Source organism: Erpetoichthys calabaricus, chromosome 5, assembly GCF_900747795.2.
Source record: "Erpetoichthys calabaricus chromosome 5, fErpCal1.3, whole genome shotgun sequence".
NCBI classification, from domain to species: Eukaryota; Metazoa; Chordata; class Cladistia; order Polypteriformes; family Polypteridae; genus Erpetoichthys; species Erpetoichthys calabaricus.
In genome coordinates, this window is record NC_041398.2 from 145,449,515 (window position 1) to 145,473,340 (window position 23,826).

At 36.5% G+C, this 23,826-nt stretch overlaps 1 protein-coding gene across 4 annotated transcripts in view; it reads right to left on the reverse strand.

The window, feature by feature from the left end:
* trappc11 (trafficking protein particle complex subunit 11) overlaps positions 1 to 23,826 on the reverse strand; it is a 973,608-nt gene that overhangs the window by 896,560 nt on the left and 53,222 nt on the right. For all 4 annotated transcript variants that reach the window (XM_051928428.1, XM_051928426.1, XM_051928427.1 and 1 more), the window contains exons 12-16: positions 16,714 to 16,793; positions 13,385 to 13,463; positions 13,255 to 13,309; positions 4,819 to 4,964; positions 902 to 963 (exon numbers count right to left, since the gene is read on the reverse strand). In XM_051928428.1, the coding sequence (XP_051784388.1) occupies positions 902 to 963; positions 4,819 to 4,964; positions 13,255 to 13,309; positions 13,385 to 13,463; positions 16,714 to 16,793 (422 nt within the window). The remainder of the gene's footprint in view (positions 1 to 901; positions 964 to 4,818; positions 4,965 to 13,254; positions 13,310 to 13,384; positions 13,464 to 16,713; positions 16,794 to 23,826) is intronic.

Sequence of the window (23,826 nt, forward strand, 5' to 3'; positions counted from 1 at the left end):
ACCACCGATGAAGCAAGGCATTTGTTTGATGCTGGTCCTAATGACAGTAGTCACATCTGTAAACTCTGATCAGTAAAAATTAAATCATACAGATAAATACTAAATAAATTTTAAAAAAATGGATAATCTGTACCCTGGAAAGATGACATGAGAAAATAAAGCAAATTAAAAACAAAAAAGCAAAAAGAACATTTAGTACCTCAAAGATCTGTTATTTTCTATTTGGAAAATATTTTAAAATTAGGCAATTAAAATTTGCATTATCAATGTAAAAGTAATACTTCCTTTAGAATTAATACTAGTTATGTTTTCCTCGGGTGCTTCGGCTTCCTCCCACAATCCAAAGACATGCAGGTTAGGTGGATTGGTGGTACTAAATTGTCCCTAGTGTGTGCGTGTGTGTTTTCCCTGCGTTAGACTGGCATCCAATCCAGGGTTTGTTTCTGACTTAGCTTGTTTCTCCAGCTTGTTTCTGCTAGCTGGGACTGGCTCCAGCACCCTCTGCAAAGCTGTTCAGGATTAAGCGGGTTAGAAAATGACTGACTAGTAATATAAAAATTCCTGGAAGCACACAATCAGTCTTGTTCCAATTCCAGATACCCTTTCAGTTGGATGACTACTTAATGAAATTCAAAAGGACAGTGGCTTGAGGTGAACACTACTTTCGAAAACTACCAGATAAGCAGCAGCTAAAACACAAATAATATAAATGGGGTTGATACAGGCTCTAGTCGGAGGCCAAAAAAAAAAAAGTGAATAAGCGAATACAAGACCCTTAAATATTAGTTTTTGTTATTTCATATTTACAGTATATACTATATTTAATTTTTGCCTTCATAAAATTATAATAGACCAAAAGTTTTATTATACCTGAAATAATACATATAAAAAAGCAACTTACCATTAACACTTTGATAAGGTTCTTTTCAATTCGTGATTTCTGATCTTCTTTAAGTGTAGAAGCTGATTAATTTGTTAACAAAAGAAAACACAGTAAAAGTGAATTCAAAACTGTAAATTCAGTTTGCACAGCAACAATCCCTGGTAGTAAACATAATCTACAAAATTAAGCAAAACAAATTATTACAAACTCAAATTCAATAGAATCAATAATGTATAAAAACATTCTGTAAAACATTTAACAGCAAAAACCACACACCCACACATAAAGATACTAAAAATTGACAGAACAGAAAATAATTCTATGGTCCAGACAGACATTTAAGATCTTGAACAGATGGTATGTACTGCGTTTTCCAATTAAAATGTAACAAACATTTTAAAACAGAACAAATAAAATCTTAAGTCTGAATGGGTTATGCTATTTATATGTATAGGATTTTGCTAAGAAATTGCTTTAGCATGATTAAGACATGATAATTGACCAGAAGAATGTACTGCTTACCAAATATTAACAATGAATATCTTTAGATATTCTTTAAAAAATGTTCAAATAATTTTTAAAAGTAATGCATTTACTTGAAAAAAGACTTATATACGGTAAATGTGATGGTTAGGCCAGTTAACTGGAGGATTATAGGTACAAAAGTATGGTGCAAGGGAAATACAAGACCCTTAGAGACAGATACACTTACCTGAAGAGAAAATCTATGCTATAATCAGCCCAGGATGAACAACATCATACATGTACAGATTAACACAGAAGGGCTGTACAAAGGTGCATCCCAGAACTACAGAATGAGATGTTTCCTTAGCAAGAACCTATAATGTTCCCACAGGATGTTAGATGGCAAGCTATACGGCAGTTGCCATGAAATCCTTCCTGTTTTTATAGAAAGGGAGAGAGAGACCACATAGAATTGGGAGAGATGCTTGCAAAAAGATTTGCAAGCCAATAGAAGACATCACATGGTTTCAGGTTGGGAGACTAGAATCAGTTTTTTTTAAGGTCTGAAACCCCATGGATGATATAAAGTGGATACTGTAAATGTAGGACTGCCCCGACCCTAGAAGTAATTTGAGAACTTGGTAAGAAGCAACCATGGGTCCTATTTTAATGCCCCTTTGAGCAAACAACCCACTCTTGCTTAAATAGGATTACTAAAGGGCAGGACATCTAAATGTTTATGGAAATTTTTAAGTAACAATTACATACTTCTAATTAGAAGTATTAATCTGCACAAACATGCTTTAAAGTCTATGCATTTTAATCACTAATACTCCACATAAAATACATGTTCCACTTTCAAAATCTATTCTGTATAAAAATACACACACACACTGGGCATATTAAATACGCATTTTTGCCTCTTGTTTGAAGCATAAAGACTGATGTGTAAAAATATGTAAGAGAAGGTGAAAAAACAAAACTATTTTCAGCACCTCAATTTAAATAATGCTGTAACATATTTTATTAACATAGGCAAACATCAGAATTCAAAGACGTCAAAACTGTTAATATTTACTGTAAGCACAAATTGCTACTAAAGTTTACAAGTAAACAAAAAGTCCCAAAAAAAGTAACACTTTATAATGACCTTCATTAGTAAAGCATTATGTAATGTTTAACAGATCATGAGTTCATGTTCATTCAAATAGTTATAAATGTCATTAAATGATAATTCATGCCTTAGCTAATGTATTATGTATTATAATAGAGCAATGGGCAGACTATCTCATTACATTTCAAGATAATACAACTAAGGATTAATTGTGCACATTTCTTTGTTCTAATGGACTAGGAATTGACTTGTTCATTTTTAAACCAACATATTCTGTACATTATTTGGTAAAAATTTCTTTTGCCTATTTTCGAAGTAATAGTATTTTATAGACTATTAAAGTTTGATCTAACATCATATGATAAATACAGTGGAACCTCGGTTCACAACCATAATTTGTTCCAAAACTCTGGTCGTAACCCGATTTGGTTGTGAACCGAAGCAATTTCCCCCATAGGATTGTATGTAAATACAATTAATCCATTCCAGACCATACGAACTGTATGTAAATATATATATATTTTTTAAGTTTTTAAGCACAAATATAGTTAATTAAACCATAGAATGCACAGTGTAATAGTAAACTAAATGTAAAAACATTGAATAACACTGAGAAAACCTTGAACAACAGAAAAAACTGACACTGCAATAGTTCGCGCTATAGCGCTACCAACCGCAGGCTAAAAACACTTTTTTTTTTTTTTTTTAATGAGTTTTAAGCACAGGGAAAAAAATGAACATTTGAAAAAATCCGTAATTTTATAAAACACCAAGAAAAGTAACATTGCAACAATGCACGCTACGAACCGATCGCTGTAAACAGAAGTGAAAACAAAAACAAGCTCAGTGCATTCTTTAACTGCCATCCTACCTTATGCGTCCAGCCCAATCACTCGCACTGCCTGTGTGTCTCTCTCTCGTGTGTGTGTGTGTCTCTCTCTCTCGTGTGTGTGTGTGTCTCTCTCTCTCTCTCTCTCTCTCTCTCTCGTGTACCTGTGTGTGTCTCTCTCTCTCGCGCCTGTGTGTGTGTGTGTGTGTCTCTTTCTCGTGTGTGTGTATGTGTGTGTGTCTCTCTCTCTCGTTTGTGTGGCGCTCTCTCTCTTGCTCGCTGCACAGGAAATGCACAGGGAGAGACTGAACACGTACAAACCGAAAGGGAAACTGGCTTGTTCGTATACCAAGTGTGTGGTCGTGAACAGATGCAAAAGTTTGGCGAACTTTTTGGTCGTAAACCAATTTGTACATGTTCCGAGACGTTCGTGAACCGAGGTTCCACTGTATTACTTATTATTATTAATAATAATAATTTTGTGTTTTCTATTTGTGTATGCATGTATTTCTTTGTCAGTATAAATCTTAAATATTTTTAGGAAAAATAAAACATCGAAAGATTTTTTTAATTGTATTTGCTGCTCCTTGCAGTTCTGACAAATTGAAAAAAATATTTAAGATTGAGAAAAAGTTGTTAGTAAGGCAATAAACTTGAATCCTGACAATTTCTGTTACAAAGATAAAACTAAATTGCTCAGCAAACTACATTGCTTTCTTCAGTGAGACCTGGTCATGTCGAAGCACAGTGCCCAATAATGTACTAATTACCCATTTACACACCTTTATAATGCATGAATAATTGTAACATTAGATTAGGTACTACAAAATCTTACACAACTAATGAATAAATGGTTTATAAACATATGAAAACCTGTATAATGCAAGAAGAATTTCAATTTTAGTTTGTGTAAAGCAAAAACATTTACAGTTAATGAATAAATGATTTAAAAACAAGTGGGAAAGCTGGCAAAAATTCTTGCACTGTTACAAACAGGTCAGAACATGAAATAACCAGTTTAACAGACTGTACAACTCACGAACAACACACTCACTTATGATAAATAAAACATGTTTAACTAATATTTAAAGATATTTGACACTAATCAGCTTGGCATTGGTGCAGGAAGTCTCAACCAGAGTAATGTGCTAGCAAATGGTAAAAAATGCCTTACTAAGGATTTGTTAAATAATTAGTACATGTTTAAAAATACATTACCTAATGTATGAATTATCATTTAATGACATTTATAACTATTTGAATGGACATGAACTCATGATCTGTTAAACATTGCATAATTCCTGCTAATGCTTTATTAATGAAAGTTATTATAAAAAGTATTACCAAAAAGGAAAAAACATAACAAATATCTCCCTACTCACCACAAATGCCTCCGGACTCTGGAGGAGAAAGCTGTTAATTTATTTTAGTGTAATATGGTCTATATATATCAGATTAAGTGAAAAAAAAACAAACAACCAACTATCATCAAGCACAATAATAACTACACTCTAAGAAATACCATACCCCTTCCAATGAGTTCCAGTGAATATGTAATATAGTCTTTAACTTGTCCCATTAAGTAAGAACACTTCAGAGCTGTTGCCAAGATAGAAGTCAGCAGTGTCCACCAACGTTCTGTGCGATAATCACACATCACATAATCGAGCAATCTAAAAGAACATGTTGAAAATTACATGTCACTTAAAACAAAAAAATGGACCCTAAATCTATACAAATTTTTTCAATAATACCAGAAAAAGTCTTTATAATAATGATCTGTCATCAATACTTCTATCTGTAAAATTCAGCTTTTATTTTTATTACTGTTAGTACCACAAAGTTAAAATACAACCATAAACAATGCTGTAAATATGATAACATTATCCACAAATTAGTTATGGAGAGACAAAGTCTATGAACCATCACAAGGTGTACTATATAATGAACATGACAAGAAAAAAAAAAGGTATTCTTATAAAAAGTTCCTACAGACATTGTGAGATAGAAATTATTTGATAACCAACTACAAATTTATATGAACTTTTAGCTTTACCGTAATTGTTCACACAGATTTCAAAAATCACAAACAAATCTAAGGGCAATATTGTCTTCGTATTTAATAGGACTAGAGACTACAATCCTGCTGTTTGCAATGTAAACAGAAGGCCAAAACCACAGCACACTTAAAATTTCTGAAGATTATGTCAGAGATGTATTCCAGGTTTGCTGGAAGGCAGTTTAATTTATACAATAATTATGAATTTATGCCCATAAATATTGACATTTACCAATTTGAATGAGTTTAAAGAGTACAACCAAAACCTTCAATAGCTTCTGAACTGGCATATGTAATTTATACATTTGGCAAAGCCACATTTTCACCAAATGATTTAAATGAATCAGTCTAGAAACAGGTAGGACCACCATGCACAAGCCAAAATAACATTTTCGGGGTATTTGGGGGTATGAATACTGAACAAACTAAAAAGGAAATTCAGTTAAATATTTTCTGATACAAATGCCTTACTCAGCAGACTGAAGTCAGACTGCTAAATAAATTGTCAACCTCTTTGCTCTTGACAATACAGTGATCCCTCGCTATATCGCGCTTCGCCTTTCGCGGCTTCACTCTATCGCGGATTTTATATGTAAGCATATTTAAATATATATCGCAGATTTTTTGCTGGTTTGCGGATTTCTGAGGACAATGGGTCTTTTAATTTCTGGTACATGCTTCCTCAGTTGGTTTGCCCAGTTGATTTCATACAAGGGACGCTATTGGCAGATGGCTGAGAAGCTACCCAACTTACTTTTCTCTTTCTCTCTCTTGCGCTGACTTTCTCTGATCCTGACGTAGGGGGTGTGAGCAGGGGGGCTGTTCGCACACCTAGACGATACGGACGCTCGTCTAAAAATGCTGAAAGATTATCTTCACGTTGCTACCGTCTGTGCAGCTGCTTAGTGAAGCGACATGCTGCACGGTGCTTCGCATACTTAAAAGCTCGAAGGGCACGTATTGATTTTTGCATGTTTGTTTTTCTCGGTCTCTCTCTCTCTCTCTCTCTCTCTCCCTGCTCCTGACGGAGGGGGTGTGAGTTGCTGCCTTCAACAGCTTTGTGCCGCGGTGCTTCGCATACTTAAAAGCCAAACAGCCCTATTGATTTGTTTGCTTTCCTCTGTCTTTATGACAGTCTCTGCTCCTGATGTGCACTCCTTTGAAGAGGAAGATATGTTTGCATTCTTTTAATTGTGAGACAGAACTGTCATCTGTCTTGTCATGGAGCACAGTTTAAACTTTTGAAAAAGAGACAAATGTTTGTTTGCAGTGTTTGAATAACGTTCCTGTCTCTCTACAACCTCCTGTGTTTCTGCGCAAATCTGTGACCCAAGCATGACAATATAAAAATAACCATATAAACATATGGTTTCTACTTCGCGGATTTTCTTATTTCATGGGTGGCTCTGGAACGCAACCCCCGCGATGGAGGAGGGATTACTGTACTTATTTTGAAATCTAATTTCTCGGATAAGATCTCACTCAAACCGTATAAGAAGCATAAAAGTAAAAACTTTGATCTTGCTTATTACTGTTCAGCTTTTCATTTACAATATTAAATGCTTCTCTGATTGTGTCATTATCTTAAATTTTGTAACTATTAATATGTTGTGTATTATAACACTTATAAAGTTTGAATATATATGCGTCTGAATAGAAAATATGCAATGAATAGTTAATAGTTTGTATTTTAAAACCTCTTAATTTTTTTTGTTTTCTTCTAAATATGTTGATTCAATCTCTGGATGCATGCAGATTCAAGATGCAAGTACAAGTTATTTAAAGTAAACAGAACCATGTGCTGTGAATAATAAAATATTTATTTACTAGCTGTGTCACTCAGCTTTGCCTGGGAAATTTCGTATTACAATGAGCCTTAGTTATAGTGGTGTAGGTTAACTGGGGGTATAAGAAGTATTATGTAATTAACTAAATATTTTTCTATATAAAATATACTAGCAAAATACCCGTGCTTCGCAGCAGAGAAGTAGTGTGTTAAAGAGGTTATGTAAACATATATATATACCTAAACATATATACTTATATATACATATCTACATATACACATATCTACATATACAGTGGTGTGAAAAACTATTTGCCCCCTTCCTGATTTCTTATTCTTTTGCATGTTTGTCACACAAAATGTTTCTGATCATCAAACACATTTAACCATTAGTCAAATATAACACAAGTAAACACAAAATGCAGTTTTTAAATGATGGTTTTTATTATTTAGGGAGAAAAAAAATCCAAACCTACATGGCCCTGTGTTAAAAAGTAATTGCCCCCCTTGTTAAAAAATAACCTAACTGTGGTGTATCACACCTGAGTTCAATTTCCGTAGCCACCCCCAGGCCTGATTACTGCCACACCTGTTTCAATCAAGAAATCACTTAAATAGGAGCTGCCTGACACAGAGAAGTAGACCAAAAGAACCTCAAAAGCTAGACATCATGCCAAGATCCAAGAAATTCAGGAACAAATGAGAACAGAAGTAATTGAGATCTATCAGTCTGGTAAAGGTTATAAAGCCATTTCTAAAGCTTTGGGACTCCAGCGAACCACAGTGAGAGCCATTATCCACAAATGGCAAAAACATGGAACAGTGGTGAACCTTCCCAGGAGTGGCCGGCCGACCAAACTTACCCCAGGAGCACAGAGACAACTCATCCGAGAGGTCACAAAAGACACCAGGACAACGTCTAAAGAACTGCAGGCCTCACTTGCCTCAATTAAGGTCAGTGTTCACGACTCCACCATAAGAAAGAGACTGGGCCAAAAACGGCCTGCATGGCAGATTTCCAAGACGCAAACCACTGTTAAGCAAAAAGAACATTAGGGCTCGTCTCAATTTTGCTAAGAAACATCACAATGATTGCCAAGACTTTTGGGAAAATACCTTGTGGACTGATGAGTCAAAAGTTGAACTTTTTGGAAGGCAAATGTCCCGTTACATCTGGCGTAAAAGGAACACAGCATTTCAGAAAAAGAACATCATACCAACAGTAAAATATGGTGGTGGTAGTGTGATGGTCTGGGGTTGTTTTGCTGCTTCAGGACCTGGAAGGCTTGCTGTGATAGATGGAACCATGAATTCTACTGTCTACCAAAAAATCCTGAAGGAGAATGTCCGGCCATCTGTTCGTCAACTCAAGCTGAAGCGATCTTGGGTGCTGCAACAGGACAATGACCCAAAACACACCAGCAAATCCACCTCTGAATGGCCGAAGAAAAACAAAATGAAGACTTTGGAGTGGCCTAGTCAAAGTCCTGACCTGAATCCAATTGAGATGCTATAGCATGACCTTAAAAAGGCGGTTCATGCTAGAAAACCCTCAAATAAAGCTGAATTACAACAATTTTGCAAAGATGAGTGGGCCAAAATTCCTCCAGAGCGCTGTAAAAGACTCATTGCAAGTTATCGCAAACGCTTGATTGCAGTTATTGCTGCTAAGGGTGGCCCAACCAGTTATTAGGTTCAGGGGGCAATTACTTTTTCACACAGGGCCATGTAGGTTTGGATTTTTTTTTCTCCCTAAATAATAAAAACCACCATTTACAAACTGTATTTTGTGTTTACTTGTGTTATATTTGACTAATGGTTAAATGTGTTTGATGATCAGAAACATTTTGTGTGACAAACATGCAAAAGAATAAGAAATCAGGAAGGGGGCAAATAGTTTTTCACACCACTGTATATATACATATACACATCCACATATATATACATATATCAACATATATATACACATACATATACACACATACATACATACACACATATTATATATACATACACATACAGATACATATATACATATTTACATATATATACATATATCTATCTATCTATATATCTATATCTATATCTATCTATATATCTATATCTATATCTATATCTATATATATATATATATATATATATATATATATATATATATATATATCTATATATATATATATATCTATATATATATATATACATACAGTAATCCCTCCTCCATCATGGGGGTTGCGTTCCAGAGCCACCCGCGAAATAAGAAAATCCGCGAAGTAGAAACCATATGTTTATATGGTTATTTTTATATTGTCATGCTTGGGTCACAGATTTGCGCAGAAACACAAGAGGTTGTAGAGTGACAGGAACATTATTCAAACACTGCAAACAAATATTTGTCTCTTTTTCAAAAGTTTAAACTGTGCTCCATGACAAGACAGAGATGACAGTTCTGTCTCACAATTAAAAGAATGCAAACATATCTTCCTCTTCAAAGGAGTGCGCGTCAGGAGCACAGTCTGTCAGAAAGACAGAGGAAAGCAAACAAATCAATAGGGCTGTTTGGCTTTTAAGTATGCGAAGCACCGCCGGTACAAAGCTGTTGAAGGCGGCAGCTCACACCCCCTCCGTCAGGAGCAGGGAGAGAGAGAGAGAGACAGAGACAGAGAGACAGAGAAAAACAAACAGTCAAAAATCAATACGTGCCCTTCGAGCTTTTAAGTATGCGAAGCACCATGCAGCATGTCGCTTCAGGAAGCAGCTGCACAGAAGATAGCAACGTGAAGATAAACTTTCAGCATTTTTATTATTAGACGAGCGTCCCTATCGTCTAGGTGTGCGAACAGCCCCCCTGCTCACACCTCCTACATCAGGATCAGAGAAAGTCAGCGCAAGAGAGAGAGAGAGAGAGAGAGAGAGAGAGAGAGAGAGAGAGAGAAAAGTAAGTTGGGTAGCTTCTCAGCCATCTGCCAATAGCGTCCCTTGTATGAAATGAACTGGGCAAACCAACTGAGGAAGCATGTACCAGAAATTAAAAGACCCATTGCCCTCAGAAATCCGCGAACCGGCAAAAAATCCGCGATATATATTTAAATATGCTTACATATAAAATCCGCGATAGAGTGAAGCCGCGAAAGGCGAAGCGCGATATAGCAAGGGATCACTGTATATATATATTATATATATCTCTATCTATCTATCTATATATATACATCCCCGTGCTTTGCAGCGGCGAAGTACTGCTTTTAAATTTTTATTAAGAAGAAAACCTTTTTAAATTGAGTGAAAATATGCCAATAAAAATTTGTTAAGGATCTGTTTTTTTGTGAAACTGACTTCACACAGCCTCTCCGCTGTTTTATAAACGAACGTCATATAAGGTCTTCCTTTTTCGTTGCTTTGCCAACGGAAGCAGCCTTTTTATTTAATCTTGTTTTTACGATTGTTCTGTTTGTATATCACGTTGTCAGTTCAGCACTCCGGTTGTAATATGACCAAGCTGTGCAAGCACACTCTTGAGAATGCAACGTATAGTTGTACAGGAGAAAAGCAATCTTGCCTGAAATCAATGGCAACCTTTTGTAGGTCTATGAACTTAATTTAAACTTTAGGTTTACAGGGTGCTCTCTTTCCGAAGTACCTGCACTCATGAATATGTCTGTATGCGTCAGTCGGTCAAATCCCTGCGGTTTGCACCGGCGAAGTTCTCCTTTTAAATTTTTATTAAGGAGAAAAGAAAACCTTTTAAAATTGAGGGAAAATATACCAATAACAGTTTGTTAAGGATCTGTTTTTTTTGTGAAGCTGCCTTCACTCGAGTGATCACTTCGAGCTTTAAGCCTGAGAAATCACCCCGTAAATGCACACGTTTAATTGCGCATCTGTTAATATGTATGCTTGCAAAGTATTAAAAGACACTCAACAATTACACAGTATTAAAAGACACTCAACAATTAATGTCATTTACCTTTGTTCCCGCGTTTGACTCGTGCTGTAAATCTCTTCCTTGTTTTCACTTCACGTGATTACGTAGGAGGCGTTATACGTGATGACGCGATACGTGACCCCGCCTCCTCCATTAGAGTATATGGACAAAAAACAGGTTCCAGTTATGACCATTACGCGTAGAATTTCGAAATGAAACCTGCCTAACTTTTGTAAGTAAGCTGTAAGGAATGAGCCTGCCAAATTTCAGCCTTCTACCTACACGGGAAGTTGGACAATTAGTGATGAGTGAGTCAGTCAGTCAGTGAGTCAGTCAGTCAGTGAGGGCTTTACCTTTTATTAATTAGTATTGATTATAGGTTTTTTTTTTTTTTTTTTAAACCGAGAGTTAAAGCAGGCAGTGTGGTGTAATCGTTGAGGCCTGTCTGGGGGCTAGAGGTAGGCAGAACAGATTGGATAACCATGATGAGAGCTAGAAAGATAGAAAACACTACCAGTATGTATCTAAAATATGAAGCAAAAAAATTGAGAAGTACTAGCCTACTTCAGCACCGATGCAAAGAACTTCGGAGAACAAGGCATTGGGGAAACCAAAGAGTGCAGACACGCATATTAACATAAATGCTTTAAAAGGACTGCATATACAATTAATATTATGCCGAATTACTCTGGCGTTTGTGACAATACAAGAAAAGGAACAAGGAAAGCTGTTGCCTATTCCTCTTCCTTCTTCATAATAATAATGTCCCTTATAACACTGAATGGGATACAAAGGCTGGTCAATAAAACTCTGGCTTCACGGAAATGTCAAAACCCACTTTGTACTCCACATCTGGGCACTAGTGCCAAGTATCTGTTTTGTAATCTGAAAAGCTACCTCCATGAGAAGCACTATGCCAATGAAAAAAACATGTCATGTCAGCAACTAAAGAGTATTTCCACAATTAACACAACTTTGAGTAGCACAGAAAACCAGAATTTTATAAAAAGGTTATGTGTGTTCAGGAACACGTGTTGAAAAATAAAATTCTCTTAATATTCCTCTTAATATGTCAGGCTCAAAACCTTTCGAATGTACATCATAGGCAAAAACACGTTAGCCCACATGCAGAAATCAACATGCAGAAGCCAATTAGAATTGGTCTAGAAAATAATAAAAATAGTATTTTAAAAAGTAGATAATATTTTAAAAAGTGAACATTTTCTCTTTTTAATTGTGCTAGACTTTTCCTTGTTCGCAGTGTACTGTCAATTGGATAATGTATAGATAAAATAACTTATTTTTAGGTGAAATACATGGAATTATTCTTATTTACACAAATCATAACAAGCCCAAATAAAATAGCTAATTTTTCACAACCCTATCTGAAAATGAATAGCAAAGCAGTTTGTAATAAGAGCTCAGAAAGTACCTGTGAATGATTTAATGTCTAGACAAATGTAACAGTGAATACAAATGAAAACAAGTTCATTATGCACTGTTTGCAGATAAATAAATAAATATAAAGGCCCTTAATAAGGAAAAAAAACCTTTTTCCAATAATTGATATTTTTATAGAATAAAAAAGTAACACACAGCAATCATTTTCAAGTATTACATGTGTTATTCAACGATACATAAAAGAGATCCTATTAATATTCCAGTTGTCCCATGATAGCCATCTTAAGAATCCAGAAGTTTTGAATGCAAGTTCTCCATATTTAAGAGAGACAGAGATACACTGGTGACTATTCTGGTATTCACAGCTTACTTCCCATTTGTTTTGACAAAATGATAAAACAGTCTTTTTTTATTTAGTAACAAATGTTTCCTATAAAGTACTTCATTGGCTACATTTATAAATGTTATAAATCAGCTGATCACTAGGTCAGTTACAACACACATACTGTATAAACATTTATTCTAATAATATAAATTTCTACTTCACATAAAATACTTTTTAATTGTTATTAACTTTGGGACATTTATGATCTTACTTCAAACATTTTCTTATTGATTAGCAATAGGTGATACATACATCTATAGAATAATCTCCATTAAACAACAGGAAAATGAAGATACAAAACTAAAATTATAATACAGGTCAATGTTGCCAATAATAATAATAATTTATTACATTTATACACAATGAAATGTGACTCAATTTAATGCAATTACTTTTGTACGAATTGCACTTACTTTAACGACTTTGTGTAGTCTTTTGCATGGTAATACTCCTCACCCATCTGTACCACTGGGAAAAAAAAATTACATGTTATCTTTAATTATTAAAAATTAAAAAAAATGTTCTATACACAAATATACTTACTTAGATGGCTCTTCATTCTTGGACATTTATATTTTTTAAATTGAGCAACTGCACTGCTTAGAAGTGCAATAATCAGTTCCTGAAATTCAAAAGAACAAAAGTTATGTTTTTTCAGATAATAAACATTAGATGCATTTTTGAACTAGCAGAAATCAAAACCAGTTCATTTTTGTAGTCAATCAGCATATGACTTTGTGGATTTTTTTCCCCCAGGTGCTAAGTATGTACATATTACTGGAATGTTATCCTAACTAAAAAATTAGTTATGAAAATGTTCATTTACCAACATTTATCCAAAGCAGAGCTTGCTCATCATCACCTTTTCACTTGACACAAGACATTACATTGCTTGAACATGGTTATAAAATAAAACTCACACTACAAACATCAATATTGTCAAGATTATCTCAAGGGTTATTAAACATTATGTTTGTAATAACATGCAAAATATGATCATTGAAGTAAAAAAATTAAATGGCATTAAAAATCATGATTCAAATCTTGTAGAAGCAACAATGTTACCATTAATGTATGCCATTGAACCAACTGTCCTGATGTGTTACAAAAATGTATACTAGGTAAACATGGTTAAAATGAGCTATAACTCCACATTTCAAATCCAGTTCTTATGTCAGTTAGGCTTGGTTTAGACCAGGCCCTGTTCAGTTCCCAGCACTAGTAGCAAGACACTTCTCCACTTGCAAAAGGATTGTCCATCTACTAGTGGCAGTTGCTGTGTAACAGTTGTAATAGGGTGTTGTACCGTGTTAGCCATTATGAATGCAGAGAAAAGTCAATCAAAATGACACCTTTTATTGGCTAACTAAAAAGATTACAATATGCAAACCAATAAAAGATGTCATTTTGCTTGACTTTTCTCTGTGTAACAGTTTAAATTTTACTTCAGTATGGTATTAAAACTACTAGTTTATCTCTAAGGCACAATGTGAGGTTCATCTGCTTGCATTTGCTCTTGTCAAATACAATCAAGAATTCTATAATTTAGTAAATCAACTGCTCGATATATTTAGACAATCTAATAAACTTTTCTTTTTAGATTAGGTACAACCTAAAATATATGCTTCTCTTCTAAATACATATAAAAATTATGAATAGGTTTAATAATGATCTTTGGGACACTAGCGGATATAGCGAGCCCTAAAACAGGCAAGCTGACATTGATTTGCTGATCTGTAAATTAAAAGAAAAAGAAAAAAAAATGTTTATTGCAAAAATTAACATTTTACTGATTCTTTCCACCCAGTTTTGATTTAACAAAATTATCATACTCAGCTTGTCAGGTTAACAATATTTAATGCCACCATATGGTAGCTGTGAGATTTTGCCAGAAATTTAAAAAATGTATTTAGCAATGCAGGTTGTTTTCATATCATTTACATATTATTCTAACAAGATAGTTTAAAAAAAAAAAATAGAAAAAAACTTTATTTAAATGTGTTATGGTTAAACAGTTTTTTTTCCCTTTCTGTCTTGTATCCAATGATGCCATGATAGACTTTGACACTTTAGTGTTCCCAAAGTATTTCACTGAATGCTTAATTTCTATCTACTAGTTTCTATTCATTCATTATTGATGTTATTGGAACCTTTTTAATATGAATTTCCATCTATCTATCTATCTATCTATCTATCTATCTATCTATAATTCATTTTATTTTGTACTTTTCTGGTTATTACATTAAATATGAAATAATCAAGTCCATATGGTGCCATTTGTATAGTTGTCTCAAAATGTTATGGTTAGGAGTCTTCCCCATTCGGTCTACCTAGAAAACCACTGTATCCTAAGCTCTTTCCACACAATTATTCTAACCAGGATTGTAGCCCACCTTTATTCATTTTACATATTAAACTGAAGTGATAGCGTGAATGGAAGCACCGACAGAATTTCTAATACCTGTTATACGAAGTTGCATGGCATAAAGTCGTCAAATTTCATGTTTGGATAAGACTATATTTATGTTTATAGTTCATTGCTTAGTTTTGAGTACAATTATTTAAAAGTCAAGAAATGGTGACATGCTTTTTGAAAATGTATTGTGCAGTGTTCCTTTTAAACTATGATATCCAATGAATTATAAAATGTATATCCTGGGGTAACAAAGGAAAGCTATACCCCTCATACTGCAGTGCTAGTGTATAAGTAATTCTAGCTGTAACTGGTGGTTTAATGGATATGAGGAAAATGAAAAGATCCAGTGTCTATTATGGAAGAATTCTACCTAATAAAAATACAATGTGTGGATTGTACGTTGATTTGAGTAAATACTGGGCATCAATTTTTACTAACTTTTCAGTAAAACTGTTGTTTTATTACATTTCTAGAAAACATGAAGCATGGCCTTGTGAATTTTCTGTGCTGCAAAAACCCTTCTTTTTTTGGGATACCATGAAGACACAATAGCCTTTCTTTTCATGGGGACAGAGGGCGAAGACAGGAACACTTGCTCCAACCCCAGGATTGTCTGTACAGAAACTCACCGATATAGTAGCACTGCCATCAGTAACAATATTGACAAGACCAGTGGTGAACACTGTGTGGCAGTCGGGACTGCAGAAAGTGGGAATGCATAATTGACTAGAACCAAGCATGCAAATGAGCTCCCTTCTTCTAGTTTCCCACTGCCTGGCACAAGACAAAATCAGCGATTTATTCCACAGTGGCTGACTGAGTAGTTCTTTTAAAGATAGCGGTCTGAAATCCTTGAAAAATTACTTACCAATGTACATCAATGTACAAAGAAAGATTGACGGGTTTTGCAATCCTGTCCACTGAATGGAACCTTGTACATTAAGTAAATTTTGAGGATGTCATTATGATTTCCTAAATGCAAAAGCCTGGAGGTAAATTCCATTAAATTTAGTGAGATAGTAAGATAGGACTTATTATTTACTATATTTATTTTACATGATGTTAAAATGATATTGTGTGGCATTGTGTGTGTTATAAAACAAGAGGTGCTAATATTTTCATTTGACTAAAAAATGTATACAAAAAATAAAGTGGCAAGGTTTTGCATTTGATTTAAAATGTTATAAAATAGAAGGTGATAATGTTGTGTTAGAGATGGTGTTGTTAAATGTGAAATACAATGTAAGGCTTAAGAGTAGGCAATTAGTACAGATCTTTCCCAAACCCTGACATGCTTAACAGCACCCCTGCTTCAAATTAAGTAAACTGTTCTATGGACATAATCTTGAATGCAATCCATTATTTTCAGAGTATGAACTGCTTTTAAATTTATTGTTAGCAGATTTTTTTTTTTTATTTTTGCAAACATAAAAATGTATGTTACTTAACAACTTACTGAGTGTGGAACATCCCTTTCTTTGAGCTGCAAAGCTAAAATGCCACTCTTTTCTTTTTCTGGGTCAGGAGGATCAATACCTGCAAAGTTAAGTGTGTACATCAGTAAAGTAAAAATTCACCTAAAATGTAGAAGTCAACACTAATTTATTCAATAAAGTAAAATGTAAATAATATTTGTTGATCTATAATACTTTGAAGGAAATGACTAAATAAGTATATCAAAGTAGAAATACTATTCTTTAGAATTTAGGCAAATGAAAAATATATTTTCTGTTGGCTTTAGATTTGTTATTTTTATATTTTAATTAACTACAATAAACTATAGCAGGTTTATGGAGGCTGGGTCCGAGGAACCTTGTGTAAAGAATCCCATATTTCTGAATTTGTGGTGACAACTTATTGGCCAAGTGTGAATTCAAATTCTCTAAGCAAGAGCTGTAATTAAAAGATATACTGCCATGCTAAAACTATCATACATTACATAAGAAATTTCATGTGTATTTTTTAAAACTCTTGTCTCTCAAAACAATATTGTATACATACAGTACATTCTTAAACACTCTTAATCCAAGTCAGGGTTCTGTGCTGAAGGCTGACCAGGCAGCACTAGGAAAAAGGCAGGAAACAGCCTTACATCGAGTGCCAGGAAAACAAATTCAAAATGATGTTATATACTAAAATTTTAATTAATCTCTGTTTTTTTCCTCCTCCCACTATATTTACTGCCAAGATTAATTACAGACTTTAAAATCTAACTCAGAAACTTATATTTGACAACTTTTAGTCAAATAATAGTGGAATGGTAAAAAAATTAATAAAGCAAAGAAAGACCAGTTTCTGTTTAGGCGCTAAAACATTACCTACATTTGTTTAAAATAATGTTCCTGAAAACCTTTCTACTTTTGCCAAAACATAGTCAATGTTTTGGCCATTAGTTTAAACTTAACATTTTCAAACACAACTAAATCATTTTAGGGTCTTTAGAGAGCATATCCTGGCAGTACTGGGTGCAAAACAGGAAACAGACACCAGTCTACCACTCACCACAATAGCGCACACTAACACACTTCTTACAGGGACGATTTACTATCATCAATTAATCTAGCATACAAGTCTTTAAGAATGTGATGAAGGAAATTGAAACAGATATGAAGAGAACATGTAAACTGCACAAATGACTGGCTTAAGGATTCTAAGTCATGCCCCTGGATCTGTGAGGGAACAGTGGTAACCATTCCATTGCATTGGTACTCCCCTTTTTAGCAATGGAAGATGACTCTTGCAACAGAGGTTTATGGTTCCCCAACATGAAGGCCCAAAATTGAAAATGTATTTAAATGCAAAAATAACTGAATACAAAAACATAAACTATACAGAGCACTCCATAATGTGGAGACAAAGACACATTTTTCCTTGATTTACATCCCTGCCATACAGTTTAAAATTACAAATAAATCAATTCCGATGCGATTAAATTGCACATTGCAGACTTTAAGGGTATTTGCATATTTTGGTCACACCATGTAGAAATAACAACACTTTTTATAAATGGGCTCCATAATGGTATGGACAATTGGTGTTACAAGTGTTTGTACATAAGATACCTTGGCTTGCTTGCATCTTTGATCCTCATGAGGACAAGAGCTGTGCCAATGAAAGTCAAAGAAGCCATTATGAGGCTGAATAACAAGAATACGACCTTTAAATACATCAATAAAACCTTAGGATTACATAAACCAACTGTCTGGAATATCTTTAAGGAGGACGAACACACTGGTAAGCTCAGTAATCACTAAGGGATTGGTACGCCAAGGAAAACCTCCACTGGAGAAAACAGAATAATCCTCACTATGGCAAAGAAAAACCTCCAAACATCTGTCTGACAGCTCCAAAACAGTTGTCAGGAAGCAGATGTGTATGTATCAGAGAGTATTATCCGCAGAAGACGTAATGAACAGAAATGTAGAGGCCATACTGTAACATGCAAACCACTAGTTAGCCACAAAAACAGGATTATTAGATTACAGTTTGCAAAAAAGTACTTAAAAGAACCTGCAGGATTCTGGAAAAAGTGTTGTGGGCAAATGAGACAAAGATTAACCAGTATCAGAATGATGGCAAGAGCAAAGGGTGGAGACGAAAACGAACTGACCAAGATCCAAAGCATACCACCTCATCTGTTAAACATGGTGGTGGGGGTGTTATGGCTTGGGCAAGTATGACCGGCACACTTCTCTTCCTTGATGATGTAATTGTTGTTGCAGCTGGCAGTTGTACAATAAATTCTGATGTATAAAGAAACATCTTACCTGCACAGGTTCTAGTAAATGCTTCCAAATGTACAGCTAAGGCAACACAAGAGTTTTTCAAAGTTAAACAATGGAAAATTCTTGAATGGTGAAGCCAGTCACCTGATTTGAATCCAATCGAGAATGCCTTCCATATGCTGAAGAGAAAAATTTAGGGGACAAGCCCCAGAAACAAGCAGGAGATGAAGATGGCTGCATAAGAGGTTTGGCAGAGCATCACCAGAGAAGATATTCAGCACCTAGTGCTATCTATGAATCATAGCCTTTAAACAGTCATTGCATGCAAGGGATATTCAACAAAGTACTAAATTTGACTGCTTTACTATACCTACCATTGTTATGGCCCAAATATTATGGTGCCCTAAAAAGGGGCAACCATGTAGAAGAAGTGTTGTCATTTCTATATGGTGTGATCGAAGTCTGCAATGTGCACTTTAATCATCTCTGAATTGTTAGATTTAAACTGTGGAGCAGAGGGGTAAATTAAAGAAAAATGTGTCTTTGCCCCAAACATTATGGAGGGTACTGAATATATACATACATACAAACACACACACACACACACACACACACACACACACACATATATATATGTCCTGGGTATGACGTTAAACTGCATCCGGCCCTGTAAGCAGTTGTCCAGCATGCAGGGAAATCATGGCAGGATTGGCACTTCAGGCATCATAAAAAAACTTCATGCAGCTCTGAGACAACAGACAGGACTACTTTCTGCTCTCTGTGGGAGTAGCTCTGCTACAGTCGTCCATAGGATGGCTGCTCGCATTATGACGGTGATGGGGAAAAGCACGCTGCACTGCAGCATTTGGATCCCAATTTGAGGTTGCCTATCCGGGTAGGCATGTAAAATATGATGATCATCTTCCTCTGCTGTCAGAGGAGCTTTGTAAACTCCACATTTCAGTGACAGCACTCTCTAAGGTGCACAGATCTAGAACTGGACAGTTAACTTTTATTGGTCTTGTCAATTTGATAGCTGTCATACTCAGAGTGTAGCTGTTGCTGTGGCGGACAGTCTCCTTCCGATGGTATCCGATGTCACTCCTTTCAACTAATATATTATGACACTCAGATTAAGGCACTCCCTGGGTGTCTATAAAATCCCAGGAGTGTGGACAGCGTGTTCACTTACTGCTGGGATGCACTGCTATCAATGAGACCAGCTACCAGTGCAACCCATTTACTACTAATATACTACTCTGCATGATACCTCCATGAGTACTGCAAAAGCTGTCTGATGTGCTTTACTGAGACTTGGTTTAAGAATACCGACTCAGACACAGCTGTAGAAGTAGATGGATTTGGTTGTGTACAGCAAGACAGAAACCCAGCTTCTGGTAAGCAGTGTTGGTTGGGGGGGTGATCTGCCTTTACATTAACAAAAGGTGGTACAATAATAATAATAATAATAATACATTTTATTTATATAGCGCCTTTCCCACGCTCAAGGCACTTATAGAATATAATAAAGAACGGCAGTGTATACAATATATAGCATTGTACAAACCAGATAATATAACTGTACAAGGGCACATCTGCACACCGAACTACTCACTGTCAGACTTCGCTCATACGGTCTACCATGAGAGTTTATTCAAGTGTTTGTGACAGTAGTTTACATACCACTACATGCTGATCTGGGAGCTGCAGCTGAAACGATTCTTGAAACTGTTCAGAAACTAGAAACTAAGTCACCTGGCTCTTTCAAACTTGTAACGGGTGATTTAATTTTAGGTAATCTGGAAACAATATTGCCACATTACCATCAGTACATGAATATTAATACTAGAGTGGACAAAATACTAGACAAGTGTTATGGGAATGTCCCTGGCGCTTACATTTCGCATAATAGAGCAGCAAGGTGCATCTGACTTTAAGTAGATGAATAAGAACATGAAGTACAAACAGAAACTGAAACAAGAAAAAACAGCCATTAGAAAAAGAACTGCAGGAATGCTCCTTCTGTACTGACTGGGATATGCTGACATCCTCACAGTCAACTAAATGAGGACACTTACACTTTAAGTGAATATATGAAATTCTGTGAGCCAAGATCATTAAGGAAAAAACTGTCAAGGTGTATCCCAAGAGTAAGCCAAGGATCACTAAAGAGGGTAAACCATTACTATTTAAAAGATTAGTGGGCTCAGCCCCCTGCTCGCTTCGCTCACCAACCCCTGGGGTGGGAGATATGCGCCAGCCACTTCGCGTCTATGCCACTCGCATATGTGGATTTTACTTTCACCAAACAACAAATCTTTTAATTCTCGCAGATATGCCTCTTCTTCGGGAAGAAACACTACTTTTCCCTGATGGCAACGCGGATTAGACGATCTACGAGTCTCCGACTTAAAGTTTAAAGCCAAACAATATCTACTGTGGCGGATGGCCGGGGCCCTAGCCCAGCCAGGACGCCTCTTCTTTATATGGTCCGGGGGAACAAACAGGGACTGAACAGTACCTCCCCCCGGACGCTAGATGGCAGTTCCCCTGGGTGGCAGTGGTGCCTCGGATTCCTGCAGGGGTCCATGGGAAATGGAGTTCTCTACAACTCCGTTGGGATCTGGGGGTGTTGCAGTGGTTCCTGAACCCGTGTGGGCGGCTATTCTGCCACGCCCGGAGGTGCAACTGGAAATAGGTCGTCAAACACCTGGAGCACTTCCAGGTGGGCTATAAAAAAAGCCAGCAGCCACTACTCCGGGAGCCAGAGTCAGGTGGTAGTGGATGAAGGTTGCCAGAGAGGAGTGGTGGAGAAAAGAGAAAGACAAAGAGAAAGAGAAGAAGAATTGTGTGAGCTTGTGCTTATGTGGGACTGTGTTATGCCTGTGGGAACGGGAAAGGCGTTGCCCACAGGCGAAGAATAGAAAAACAAAACATTTGTTTTATCAGTGTGCCTCCTGTGTCGGTTTGAGCGTTGATATAGTGGCTTTTTTCACACTACATACTTCTGTCATATCACCTATGTCCATATATTCAATCTGTTTCCGCTGTTCCGTTATTTCACCGAGTAATAATTTCCGTTTGTTAGTTCTAATGTGATCCTTACTATCAGTTTTTTTGAGACTTTTGAATTTTAGTACTTTCATAATCTCTAACCTGCTCTGCGTGTGTATCGCGCCAATGTTTATGAACCTCTTTACAACATTCTACTTTGTCTTCTACTCTTTGTCTTTTATTTCCGACCCCATTTGGAGCTGAGAGCACAGGAACTGGGTCAGACAATAGCATACACATGAATGAGAAGTGAGTGGACCGTGGGCATGGTTGTAAATGTTTGAGAGGAGGCCGAGACTTGTCAAAATCTCTTGACAAAAAGTCTCGTCTCGCAGGACCTGAAATTATCTCTCTCAGGAGGTGGTTTAATGATAACAGTCCAAAGGAGGTTTGGAAAGGCCTAAAGACAATCACAGGACTGGGTTCTAAAAAAATGTGTGAACTTTCCTGTAGTCAAAGACCAGGGGCCTCATGTATAAATGGTGCATATGCACAAAAATGTTGCATAAGAACATTTCCACGTTGAAATCACGATGTATAGAACCTAAACTTGGCGTAAACCCACGCACATTTCCACGGTAGCTTATACCCTGCCCTACGCAAGTTCTCTGCTCGGTTTTGCAGACTGGCGGCACCCAGCGTCAAAGCAGTGCTACTGTTCCTGTGTGGTTACCCATTCTTTTGTAGATCAACATCCCTGACAATGCATTATAAATACACTGAAATTAACCGCATCTATATATATAATTCACTAAGCTGCCGCCAGAGCAAGCAAGACACCCATGAAAGCACGCAAGCAAGCAAGACATCCATGAAAGCACGCAGGAAGGGGCGTGGATTCACTAAGCTGCCGACAAGAAAAACACCCATGGCGCACGCAGGAAGTAGCCATGCCCACCAACTCTAAAGACCATTGGATACGATGACAACTCGCAGAGCCACGCCCACCAACTCAGACGCAACAACTCGGAAAAAACGCTGTCATTTATGTTCGTCTGTGCTAGAGTACACATGCACCTCTGAGCCACGTTGACTTTTCGGTATAATTCACTAAGCCGCCGACAAGACAGACACCCATGGCGCACGCAGGAAGGAGCCACGCCCGCAAACTCGAACAGCTCATCAAACACATACTCACTCGCTTTGGTCTGTGCTGCGGTCCAAATCCAGCTGTGAGCCACGTTGACTGTTCATTTGCCCTCCATGGCTACCGCTTCAAATGTATTTCATGGAAACAACACTTCTTTCAATGTTATAGAAATTCCTGCATCAGGTAACTGTTTGTTTCTATCAGTCGGGTTTTTCTGGAAAAATGTCATTGACGAAACTGTTGCTCTCAAACTTCGCAACATGGCTGACTTTCAGCAACACTTCCACGCCCCTCGCTATGCTGTGAGTGCGGTGATTATTTATTTAAAAATGGCCTTTTGAAGGGGAGCTGTGGACCCGCTATACCACATGAACACCTGTGACATTGCCTTCACATTGTTTTCCTTTTATTTCTGATCCCGTCAAGCAGATCAGACACCCAGGCAAACAACACTGAATAATCAATAGCTGTTATCTACAATAACTACATTGCCCGCCCCAACTCCTCACCTGAGTCGGTTTCGTCTCTGTTCAGCAGTGTTTCCCAATCTCGGTCCTGGTGAACCCCTGTGGCTGCAGGGTTTTGTTCCAACCAGATTCCTAATCATTAATGCCGGTGAAACTCATCCGGGATAAATCAGTTTTTCAAACGCAGCTGTGTAGCAGTTTAGCTGGATGTAATAATCCAAGATGAATGCGCG